This window comes from Aquarana catesbeiana, linkage group LG11 (assembly GCF_042186555.1).
Source record: "Aquarana catesbeiana isolate 2022-GZ linkage group LG11, ASM4218655v1, whole genome shotgun sequence".
NCBI lineage: Eukaryota > Metazoa > Chordata > Amphibia > Anura > Ranidae > Aquarana > Aquarana catesbeiana.
The window spans coordinates 78965742-78978978 of NC_133334.1; the positions used below are offsets into that span (position 1 = coordinate 78965742).

Genomic DNA, 13237 nt, shown 5'->3' on the forward strand with positions numbered 1-13237 from the left:
TTCTTTGATGTGGGTCTTTTAAGTGCTGTTGCCAACGGACTGCATGGGAGGTCGTCATATGTCTGGTCAAACATGTGGTGCCCAAGCAGCTGCTGTTTTGGCCACGCTTGATACGCTTCAGACATGTTGCAAACAGCAACGGTGCGATCTGCTGCACACATGTCAAAAAAGGCCCACGCCAAAGAACTTTTCAAAATATGTGGGGAGTCGGCAGCGCCCTGCACCTGCTTAGCTCTGCGGTATGATGCAATAGGGTGGTTGCCCTTAAGCTGCCCCCTGGAGGGCATCCTGCCTCGTAGGAGATGTGCCTCCTCCTCCTCCTCTCTTCTATCAGGCACCCAAGTAGTGTCAGTGATCTCATCATCCCCTCCCTCATTGTCACTGGAGCAAACTTGGCAGTATGCTGCAGTTCTGGGAATATGACTGCCAGTTTCTTGACCTTCTTGGGCACCCCCTCTCTCTAGGCTCACGTTACTCCCTTCCTCAACCCGGGTACCCTCATTGGAGCCTTCAAATCGCTGCGCATCCTCCTGCAGCATGCACCCGACACTGTGGTCGAATAGTTCGAGGGATTCCTCCATGCATGATCGTGGGACCGCTTTGGCAGCTGCATTGGCAGGCAAACTACTCTGAGCCTGGGTGACAGAGGATGAGGAGGATGAGGAGGGCTTTGTTATCCATTCCACCAACTCTTCTGCATGTTGTGGCTCAATAACACGGCCAGCTGCAGAAAAAAAGGACAAGCGTGCCCCACGGCCACGTGCTGAGGATCCACTGTGTCCACAACCAGCACTGTCGACTGTAGACACAAAGCCTGCTTGCCCTCTTTTACTGGCCTGTGAGCGTCTGCCTCTCCTTGGTGGCCTTCCGGACATGCTGTAAATTTTGTTTAGCAAAACCACACTACACTGTATTGTGTACTGTGTACAGCACCAGAAAAGTAGTAGCAAGTGCACTAGGGGTTCACAGTACTGTGTATACCAACAGAAGTGTAATAACAACTATGAGTGTACTGTATGTATTGTGTACTGTGTACACCACCAGAAAAGTAGTAGCAAGTGCACTAGGGGTGCACGGTACTGTGTACACCAACAGAAGTGTAATAACAACTATGGGTGTACCAGTGTTAATTTAGTCGACTAAAACATTTTAGTCGACTAAATGAATACTATTTTAGTCGACTAAAATACGACTAAAACTAAGACAATTGAGATGACTAAAATGAGACTAAAACTAAAAGCCATTTTGGTCAAAAGACTAAAATGAGACTAAAACTAAAATGCCATTTTAGTCCAAAAACTACGACTAAAACTAAATTGCAATTACTGAAATGTACTGGAGAGTTTAGTCGACTAAAACGTAGGACATTTTAGTCTACTAAAATGTACTGGAGATTTAGTCGACTAAATACGACTAAAACTAAAATAATTGCAGAAGACTAAAATGGGACTAAAACTAAAATGCCATTTTAGTCCTAGGACTAAAATTAACTGTACTGTATGTATTGTGTACTGTGTACACCACCAGAAAAGTAGTAGCAACTGCACTAGGGGATCATGTTACTGTGTACACCAACAGAAGTGTAATTACAACTTTGGGTGCACTGTATGTATTGTGTACACGACCAGAAAAGTAGTAGCAACTGCACTAGGGATGCACAGTACTGTGTACACCAGCAGAAGTTTAATAACAACTATGGGTGTACTGTATGCATTGTGTACTGTGTACACCACCAGAAAAGTAGTAGCAAGTGCACTAGGGGTGCACGGTACTGTGTACACCAACAGAAGTGTAATAACAACTATGGGTATACTGTATTGTGTACACCACCAGAAAGGTAGTAGCAACTGCACTATGGGTGCACAGTACTGTGTACACCGCCTGAAGTATATTAGAAAAAGTACACCAGGAATGGCCTGCAGTCAGATATAGCTAAACTGGATGCAGTGTATATGTATGTATATATATATATATATATATATATATATATATATATATATATATAATATATATGAGACTTTGTATATATTAAATACACTGCAGCTAACTGAATAACCTGCCTGTCTGAAGTATATTAGAAAAAGTACACCAGGAACGGCCTGCAGTCAGATATAGCTAAAATGGATACAGTGGATATATATATGAGACTGTATATATATATATATTAAATGCACTGCAGCTAACTGAATAACCTGCCTGCCTGCTCAATCTAAATGACGCTCTCTCTCCGTCCACGCCAACAACACACTACACGGGGCCGACGTGCAGGCAGCCTTATATAGTGTGGGCCGTGGACTTAGTCCCCCTGAGCCATGATTGGCCAAAGGCACCCTGCCTTTGGCCAATTATGGCTCTTTTAGCTGAGGGCGCTGGGATTGGCCAATGCATGCAGGTCATGGTGCATGCTTTGGCCAATCATACAGCAATGCACTGCGCTCCCGCAGTGCATTATGGGCCGTTACGAGCCACTCGAATTTGGCGCGAACTTGCCATAATGTTCGGTTTTCGATGAATGGGCGAACAGCCAAAGTTGGAGTCGAACTCATGTTCGACCCAAACAAAAAGCTCATCCCTAGTGCTAAGTGGGCAACCCCCTGTGTTCACTATGAAACAGGGCAGCAGGGACCCAGAGGAGAGCTACTACAGTGACGATCTGCTTCTACAGGGGTCAGCAAGTTATGGAATATGTACTGTATACTTACATTGCATCATGCTGGATCAATGTAACTATGCAACAATATTCATACCTGAAATTCAGTTTTTAACAAGGACAGGATTCAAATATTTTTATCACTCAAATACTATAGAGCATGAGAAGCATTTTTATTATTAGCTAATTATTAAATTAACTTGTCGTGTATGTTACCAGGAGGGAGAAGTGCAATGTGAAGCAATGTCCTGCTCTACTACCTGCTCTCATCCATATATTTTTCCTGGAGAATGTTGTGCTGCTTGTGAAGGTACCATTTAAAGTCATCATATTTTATTTTTCATTATGCAGTTCTCTAAGTTCCAGTTTTTTTATTTTACATGTAATGTGAATTGTGTTACATTGAATAATTTACACTGTTGTGTAAGATGTTATCTATAACAAGTAATAGTTACATTAAAATGGATTTGTTCTGTATTGTTGAAATATGTTTTGACACTGATCAAACAGCATCCAAGAAACTTCACAAGTTCTAATTAGAGCTGGGATGAGTAGCAAAACATCCTTTTAACATTAGAGAAAATATTCTGACAGAAGTCCAGACAAATGTGATGAATGTTATGAACTGCTATTAGCTACAGTGCACCTGGAAAGTATTTACAGCGCTTCACTTTTTCCACATTTTGTTATGTTACAGCCTTATTCCAAAATGGATTAAATTCATTATTTTCCTTGGAATTCTACAAACAATACCTCCATAATGACAACGTGAAAGAAGTTTGTTTGAAATCTTTGCAAATGTATTAAAAATAAAAAACAAAAAAAAAATCACATGTGCATAAGTATTCACAGCCTTTGCCATGACACTCAAACTTAAGCTCAGGTGCTGTTTCCATTGATCATCCTTGAGATGTTTCTACAACTTGATTGGGGTCCAACTGCGGTAAATTCAGTTGATTGGACATGATTTGGAAAGACATAAACCTGTCTATATAAGATACCACAGTTAACAGTGCATGTCAGAGCACAAACCAAGCCATAAAGTCCAAGGAATTGTCTGTAGCCCTCCAAGACAGGATTGTATTGAGGCACAGATCTGGGGAAGGATACATAAAAATGTATTCAGTATTGAAAGTCCAAATGAGCACAGTGGCCTCCATCATCCGTAAATGGAAGAAGTTTGGAACCACCGGGACTCTTCCTAGAATGGGCCCCCCAGCCAAACTGAGTGATCGGGGAAAAAGGGCCTTAGTCAGGGAGGTGACCAAGAACCTGATGGTCACTCTGACAGAACTCCAGCATTTCTCTGTGGAGAGAGGAGAACCTTCCAGAAGAACAACCATCTCTGCAGCACTCCACCAATCAGGCCTGCATAGTAGAGTGGCCAGACGGAAGCCACCCCTTAGTAAAAGACACATGACCACCCACCTCGAGTTTGCCAGAAGGCACCCAAGGACTCTCAGACCATCAGAAACAAAATTCTCTGGCCTGATGAAACAAAGATAGAACTCTTTGGCCTGAATGGCAAGCATCATGTTTGGAGGAAACCAGGCACTGTTCATCACCTGGCCAATACCATCCCTACAGTGAAGCATGGTGGTGGCAGCATCATGCTGTGGGGATGTTTTTCAGCTGCAGTAACTGGGAGACTAGTCAGGATTGAGGGAAAGATGAATGTAGCAATGCAGAGACATCCGTGATGAAAACCTGCTCCAGAGTGCTCTGGACCTCAAACTGGGGAAAAGGTTCATCTTCCAACAGGACAACAATCCTAAATACACAGCCAAGATAACAAAGTAGTGGCTTTCCACTCCTTGTGAACAACTCTGTGACTGTCCTTGAGAGAGCCCAGACTTTAACATCTCTGGAGAGATCAGAAAATGACTGTGCACCAAGGCTCCCCATCCAACCTGATGGAGCTTGAGAGGTCCTGCAAAGAAGAATGGGACAAACTGCCCAGAAATAGGTGTGCCAAGCTTGTAGCATCATATTCAAAAAGACTTGAGACTGTAATTGGTGCCAAAGGTGCTTCAACAAAGTATTGATCAAAGGCTGTGAATACTTATGTACATGTGATTTTTTTTTCCTTTTTTATTTTTAATACATTTGCAAAGATTTCAAACATGCTTTTTTTACATTATATCTATGGGTATTGTTTGTAGGAAATTTGTATTTTGAGGAAAATAATGAATGTAATCTATTTTGAAATAAGGCTGTAACAAAACAAATGTGGAAAAAGTAAATACTTTCCAGATGCACTGTTTACTATGACTTGGACAAATTAGAACCTTCACATACAAAATGTCATCTAATATTACCTTCTATAATTGTTTTACATCTCTCTATACCAGAATGTACCTTTGAAGGACATGTGTTGGAGAATGGAGGGTCCTATATCCTGAAGTCTGACCCATGTGTTGTGTGCCATTGTTATGTAAGTGATTTCCATTTTCTTTATTTGCCTAAATGGAAGTGATGTCTATCCTACAGGATATATGTGGCTTAGTTGACAGTTCCATAAACCATAGATGGAAAATGCCAGGCAGTGAACACCAGCATTTGAAGTGGCTGATCACCGGTGAAAATAGCTGGACCACTCTATTGTTTAATTTCCAGATTTATATGGTCAGCAACATAATATATTACAATTATACAGGTACACAAAATATGTCCAATTTTTCCTGGACAAAAAAAAAATAAACTTTGTATGGTAGTTTTGAATTGTGGGAAGAGTTTGGAGGACCCAAAGAATACTCCCTAAATCAGCAGGAGAAGCACAGAGATTTCCTACAGTGTCTAAAACACACTTGTTGCACTTTTCTCTTCTACCACTAGGTGGCTGGGAACTTAGTGGTACTAGATACGAAAAGGGCAACCCAAGGTCAGGTTATGGGTATATGGGTATCTCAACCAATGGGCAGGGGTTTTCTTGAATCCCTTGGCCTGCTGGGAGCCACAAAGGGACTAATTGCCTTTACCAGGGACCACAGTGATTAACTGAAGCAAGTACCGGAACCATATTCTCACCGAAAGGGCACAGTGAAGAATCGAGAAACTTCAGGCAGTGATCAAGTCAGGGACCCAACCAGTGGAGGAGACGCTTGCAGAGCAGCCTTGTGTGTCAAGCCAGGGACCCAGCAGAGAAGCAGGGGTGTCGCTTGAGGAGATACCACCGCAAACCTTAAAGGAGCTCAAGGGATTCATAGTCAGTGAATCAGAGGGTCTAGTGAGAGACCAGGAGCTCAGTATTGAAGAACTACAAGGAGCAGTTGTAGTGGAGCTGAAAGAACTGTTATGTTTGAGTTGGGAACTGTTAAAGGACTGTTACCATAGGAGACAGCATTCGTGCAAGTGCAGATGTGGCTTCTTCCTGGGGCCTTTCCCTGCACGGTTGTCCTCCTATTGAAGTCTCAGAGTCTGCCAATTGAGTTTGCAACTATCTATGGGTGTCCTGGCCCTAACCCTTATAAAAAGGACTGTCAAAAGAAAGAAAGCCTCTTTTACATCCAAGAAGTGTCAGGCGCCCAATGACTTTCACCATCTTTGCACCCACTATGCCTCACAACCTACCACATATTGAAGGATGTTAGCTATCTTTGGCCTTGGAGGTCCTCATTAGACCAAAAGAGGTAAAAGACCTTGCTACAGAAAATTAAACCTAGGTTCCAGCATTGCGTGTCACAATGTCCCATTCCAAACCTGCAATTTCCTGTTCATTCCTTGCTCAAATGGTAAGAAGACTCAGACTGCTTGAGTACACTACTTGTGAGAGAGTAAACCTAAATATAGATGGGACATATTAAGTATTTAAATGCTGATGGGGACAGCAGCTTTGTTTTTGTGCTCCACATTGTATGTTAACTTGTAAATTCAGTCCTGAATAAAGAGACCCTGTCACCAACTTGCAAAAACACCAAGTTGCAGGTAAACGCACAGAAAATGCAGTGAAAGTTTCCTTTCTATAAACATTGAATGCGCTAGAAAATGTGACTACTCCAGGAATTCCCTAGCACCGTCCCCTCTCCCTTTGCCTGTCATAGCTCTCTTCTTTTCTGGGAGTGTCTATTTACTGGCCCAGCTCCTCCATCCTACCCTCTCCTCCCAACATAAGCTTTTTTCATGACGCCTTCATGGCAGCACACGCTGGGTTGTGACTCCGCTCCCCACAACCTGACAGGATTGGTTAATTATAAATTTGAAGGGGAGACACCCTGCTGCATTCTTTTATTTATCCTCACCTGACAGATTGGATTGACAAAGCCTCTCCTGCTGGAAGTCCAAGGAAAGGCCTCTTACTGCACTCGCCCCAGCAGGTTCAAGCCTCTCCTCTTTGGAAGTCCCTCCTGTACAGTCTCTAAAGGAGCTTCTATGGAGGGAACCCCCATTCTGGTGGTCTCGGGGCATCTGGAAGATATGGCACAGTAAGCTTTAAATAAGCTTCATTATTTGGCAGTGGTCCCACTCTTTATTTGGCTGTTTTCTATATCCTGTTTTTTTTTTGCTAACCTTTTTGTTTCCCTCTGTTCGGGGGACTGCTGAGCCTTGCTGTCCTCCGGCCTGTGGAGCCGCCATGGCCGCCGCACCTCCTCCACTCTGCATGTGTGCAGAAAGAGGTAATTCAGCAGTGAGAGGCTGTTGCCCTTCTCCAAGATGGCGCCGGAATGGACAGGACGCTTCTGCGCATGCATTCAAAAGCCCAGCTTCTCCTGTTAATGCTTCTGGTCGCTGCACAGGAGACTGGGATTCACTTCAATTCCAGGTAGGATTACAATCAGCTGCCCCAGGGCTTTTCTCAAGCCCCTTTCTACCTTCTCAGTTTAAAAAAAAAAAAAAAAAACTTTATTTTTCCTTTTCCTCTCTTATTTCCCTTCAGGCTGCCTATCTCTGCTCTACTTATGGAGACCACTGCCCATGCAGACCACCACCAACAGACTAGCTAAGAAGCTGTCCGCCATTTAGGTAAGTATTGAAGAGGGGGAAAAAGAGAGCTGGACCACTAACACTGCGTTTCTGGCAGCCCTATCAGGTCAAGAGCCACAAGCTCCAGGGACAGAGGAAGATAAAGTCACGCTTCAAGCAGGAGGTCCCGCAGAAGCCGTTCAAGATCTTCCTCCCGCTACCACCGATCAAGACTTAACCGCTCATGCCACAACCGCTCCCGTCATAGCCAGACACGCCGCAGACGGTCACCCTCATCGCACCATGACCAGAGCCGCCACATCCGTCCTGCAGCAAACGCTTGCTGGGTATTGGGCGCATCTGCCTTGCCAGATAAGTTAGTCTGCCGCTCATGCTTCAATGAGGGAACAAAGGAGAAGGAATCAGACGCATGGATGGCTACGGAGCTCATAAGGGAGTCGGTGCGGGAATCCATACTGGAGACAATGGCACCTCTAAGGGACAGGCCTGCTCCAAGCACATCATCAGCAGGCTTTTATCGCACCCGAGTGTCAGAGTCCTCTTCCGGAGATGAAGAGCAGAAGGTGTCTGCAGGGTTCAATTTCACCCTAGTCGAGCCTTTTGCGAAATCAGTTAAAGAAGCAATCGGCTGGGAAGAAGACAAAGTGGAACCTCAAAAGATTCGGAAATATTTCCCAAATTTAAAAAAGGAACCAGAATCCTTCCCTTTTATAGATGAACTGGAGGATCTAATTAAAGATGAATGGGAAAGATCTGATAAGCGGTCCAGTCTTACCAACCGACTTGCAAAGATGTACCCCTTAAAGGAATCGAAAGTCAGTTCCTTGATTAATGCTCCCGTCGTTGACTCATCCTTGATGCGTCTTGCCAGGAATGCCAATCGAGGACGCAGTTTCCTTTTGGGACGTTCTCGATCGAAAAATTGATCCGGAATTAAAAAAAGCATATTCCACGGCCGGGGGCACTTGCAGGCCAGCAATTACCACGGCGGCAGTGACTAGAGCCATCTCAAGATGGGCAACTAGTATAGAGAGAGCCCTTCCAGATGGTACTGACCAGGGAAAGATAATCTCCTCTCTTCAGGAAATTAAATTGGTAGGTGACTTTTTGGCAGAAGCCTCAGTCGATATCATTAGGTCTTCAGCAAGAGCGATGCTAGCCTCAGTGATGGCAAAAAGGGCCTTATGACTGAAACCGTGGGTAGCCAACAGCGCATCAAAAACAAATTGGTGCAAAATCCCATACGATGGTTCAAATCTGTTCAGGTCCAAATTGGAGTCTGCCATCTCCAAGGTAACGGGAGGAAAGTCAGGGTTGATTCCCTCCGACAGGAGACCCAAGGCCCAAAAGGGCCTTTCTACAGACGCAACCTCCCCGATAGATACAGGGAAGCTAAATCTTACCGTCCAGGCAGAGAATTTAAAAGAGACTTTAGAAATACACGACCTTCTTTTCTGAGGGTGCAGAAGTCCAAGACTACCCCGACTGGGGAACAGCAAAAGCCCTTTTGAGGGTTCACCCACCCACCAAGCACAGGTGGGCGCCAGGCTCAAAAAGTTTGTACAGATTTGGTCAAACCACATAAAAGATCTATGGACACTATCCACAATCAGATTCGGACACAAATGGAAGTTCATGGGCAGACTCCAAGGAAATCACTTCCAACCAACCAGACTGCCATCCTCTCTAGACCAAAGGAAGTTACTACTAAAATATGTAACAGAATTGAAGCAAAAGGGAGCAATTTTAGAAGTTCTATCATACCAAAAGGGGAGGGGGTTCTTCTCCCCCTTATTTTTGGTAAAAAATAAGACAGGAGACTTACGGCCAGTACTGGATTTAAAAAACCTCAACAAGAAGATCAAAATAGAGGCTTTCAAGATGGAGAGCCTCCAGTCCATACTACTGGAAGTGAACCTGTGAGACTGGATGCTAGCGGTAGATTTGTCAGACGCTTATCTACATATGCTGATTCATCCCGCCTTTCAGAAGTTTCTCTGATTCGCTATCAACCAGTGCCACTTCCAATTCCAGCGCCTCCCATTCGGCATCTCTTCGGCTCCCAGGACATTTACCAAGGTCCTCCTACCCTTGGTTGCGTTCCTCAGAGAGAAGGGACTGGGAATTCACCATTATTTGGACGATATTCTACTCTTAGCAGAAAGTTGGGAAACTCTGCTCTGTCATCTGAGAATTTTACTCACGACTCTCCAGAACTTTGGTTCACTGGTCAACTGGGAGAAGAGCAATCTGCAACCCACTAAAACTATGGTATTTCTGGGAGCGGAACTGGATACCAAATTGAACAGGGTACAACTTCCTCAAGAGAAAGTGCAGCCTCTAATTCAGAAGATGCGGAAATTATTGTAAGCATCTACCAGCCAAAGCCTGCTTGAGTGTGCTAGGGTCCATGTCTGCGACTCTGCCCATGGTGCAGTAGTCACAATGGCACATGAGAGTGCTGCAAAACTCCTTTCTAAGGTAGTGGGATGGAGTATCAATGCGTCAGACTATTCCCATTTCCTGATCAGTGAAACAATCGGTATGGTAGTGGACACACTTGATCAACCTCAGAATATACAGACCGATAGTTCCACTAGGCCCAGAAGTAGTCACATCGGATGCCAGTCAGAGCGGTTGGGGAGCTCACTATCGAGATCAAGCAGCTCAAGGCCGATGGCAAATTCAAGCTCAGGGTGTAGAATCAAATATACTAGAGCTCAGAGCAGCCTTCCAGGCTCTTATGGCATTTGCACCATTCCAGAGGGGGAAGAATGTGCTTATCCGGGTGGACAACAGAGTTGCAGTGTCCTATATCCAGAAGCAAGGGGGTACCAGGAGTCACACGCTGATGGAGGAAGTCCATCCCATCTTGGAATGGGCGCAGGCACATCTGGCAGACCTGAGGGCAGTATACGTCCCGGCAGCACAGAATACGTTAGCCAACTATCTGAGCCGAGAGACTCTCTCGAACAAGGAATGATCCTTGAGCTACCAGGCCTTTTCCCTTCTTACGAAAATTTGGGGAATGCTAGAGGTCGACCTAGCAGCCACACCTGCAAATGCCAAGTGTCGGAGGTTCCTGTCAAGAGCGTCATTCCCATCAGCCGAGGGAATAGATTGCCTAATTCACCCATGGAATTTCAAATTGGGGTACATATTTCCACCAACTCTGCTAATTGTAAGGTTCCTGTCCAGGCTCCGGAGATCTTCAGCTACAGTAATCGTGGTAATCCCATTCTGGCCGAGGAGACCGTGGTTCACGATCCTGTTGCAACTCAGTCTTCAGCCTCCAATTCCTTTTCCGATAACCCCAGATCTCCTATCTCAAGGCCAATTCTTACATCTGGCTCTGAAGAGGTTGCATCTGATGGCATGGAAGTTGAAAGGTTTAGGCTGAGGGAAAAAGGCTGTTCTTAGGAGGTACTCTGATGCAGGCCAGGAAAACTACAACCAACACCACCTACACAAGAATTTGGGGGAAGTTCTTTTCCATGGCACAACAGAGGGGATGGAATCCCGTTTCACCAGAACCTCCTCAAATTTTAGAGTTCCTCCAGTCAGGAGTTGACAAGGGCTTAAGCTTGAGTACCTTGAAGGTTCAAGTATCCACTTTGTCTGCCAAAACAGGCACTAGATGGGCATTACACCCTCTGGTAATCCAATTCCTGAAAGCCTGTCTGAAGATCAGACCTCCCAGGAAACCAACGATACCCATTATGGGACCTCTCAGTAGTACTCAATGCCTTTTCAAATCCTCCTTTTACCCCATTCAAATCAATCTCACTGTGGGATTTATCTCTGAAACTGTCCTTCCTCATCACAATTACATCAGCAAAGAGAGTATCTGAAATCCAAGCACTTATGGCAATGGAACCCTACTTAGTGTTTTTCCCATATAGAGTGGTACTGAGACCTTCAGACCACTTCGTCCCAAAGGTAGCAACCTCCTTCCATTATAACCAAGACATCATCCTCCCATCCTTCACTAATGAACAAGGCGAACCTCACACGCTGGATTTTAAAACAACCATCATTAGTTACCTTGCGGCTACAACTTATTTTAGGAAGACGGATTACCTCATAGTTATCCATCATGGAAACAGATGAGGTCAAGCGGTTACTTCACGTACTATCGCCTCCTGGTTAGTCAAATCCATCAAGAAGGCATACTCCATTCGCCAACTAGCAATTCCTGAAGACATCAGGGCTCACTCGACCAGGGCAGTGGCAACCTCCTGGGCAGCATATTGCAGGGTCTCACCGGAGATTTGCAGGGCAGCGACTTGGTCCTCCAGACACACTTTCATTTCTCACTATAGAGTAGACTCTGCGCACTTAGCTATGGCAGACTTCGGTAGATCCGTTGTTAGAGCCAATTCTTCAGCATTATAAGGAATAAATATTATTTTCTTGCACCCACCCAACTGGCGAGTTTTTTCCCAGTGTGTGCTGCCATGAAGGCGTCAGGAAAACGGAAAATTGTATACTCACCTTTCCGTAATTCTCCTTTGCTGAGGCATCTTCATGGCAGCACACAGAATCCCATCCCGTTTTAAGGTGATATATACAGAGAATGCAGCGGGTTGTCTCCCCTTCAAATTTATAGTTAACCAATCCTGTCAGGTTGTGGGGGCGGAGTCACAACCCGTTTTCCGTTTTGTAGCTGCCAGAGGAGGAGCAAATGGGAAGAGAGGGTCACTTGAGTCTTCTGGAGCTGCTGACATCACATCCAAAATAGATGCATCCAGCAGCAGTCTCAGGGATTTTGGATGTCTATACAAGGGAGGTTTTACAGGTAAATAACACACCTAAATATGTTACGTGCATGTGTAGCGCTTACCCCCACAGGACCGCTGGTGATGATGTTTTGCCATGACTTTTGAAGCTGCTTTGTCCCCTCTGACACACCTGTTATAGGTGGAAGGCCGCCCATACCTCTTTAGCTTGAAGTTAGTATGCTACACTCTATAACACTACACAGGAAATAGGCTAAATGACTGGTTATAGATTAAATAGATGTATTGAACAGATGCAGTCAAACAATGCACAAATAGTTTAACAAGCAAATACACCGATTCAAGGATACCATACTAGGTAAATGAGCACTGGCCGACAAGCTGGCAGTGAATTAAACTATAGCAATGTTAAATTAAACCATAACTAGTGCAGTTAGAGTTTAAGTAACAGCATCAAATAACTCAGTAAAATAAAGGTCCTTGTGTGCACACTATGCATACAGCTCCATTAGCGGGTGGACGTATGCATTCCTGACTAAGGGGTACCCCTGAAAGTAACAGCAAAGTACCTGGTGCCTAATTGTCCATGTTGGCCGGCTCTTGTTGGGGCCCTGCTTCAGCTAGTGCACGTGTGGCTGCCCCTTTAGGAGTGTGAAGCAAATGGCTAGTGGGCTGCCAAATTGTCCTGTATTAACTCAGTGTCAGTGTTGAGATAGGCAACGATGTTCAACTCACCCTTCCTGGTACACAGGCATCCTGTCCAGACCACTTGGAGGTCTGCAGTCCTCTGAAATCAGGTCCCACATGGTTCAGTCTCTCTGCAGGTCTGGTCCTCCACAAGGCTCTGTCTGTCAGTATAGGCACTCATGGCAGTCAGTCTCTCAGTTCTGACGTAGTGATCCCTTTGTGGCTCAGTGTTCAGGCTCTT

General features: G+C 44.9%; 1 protein-coding gene across 2 annotated transcripts in view; it reads left to right on the forward strand.

The window, feature by feature from the left end:
- The window catches only part of VWCE (von Willebrand factor C and EGF domains), a 141983-nt gene that overhangs the window by 87430 nt on the left and 41316 nt on the right, over positions 1-13237 (forward strand). For both annotated transcript variants that reach the window (XM_073604578.1, XM_073604579.1), the window contains 2 exons: positions 2870-2960; positions 5002-5084. In XM_073604578.1, coding sequence (XP_073460679.1) covers positions 2870-2960; positions 5002-5084 — 174 coding nt within the window. The remainder of the gene's footprint in view (positions 1-2869; positions 2961-5001; positions 5085-13237) is intronic.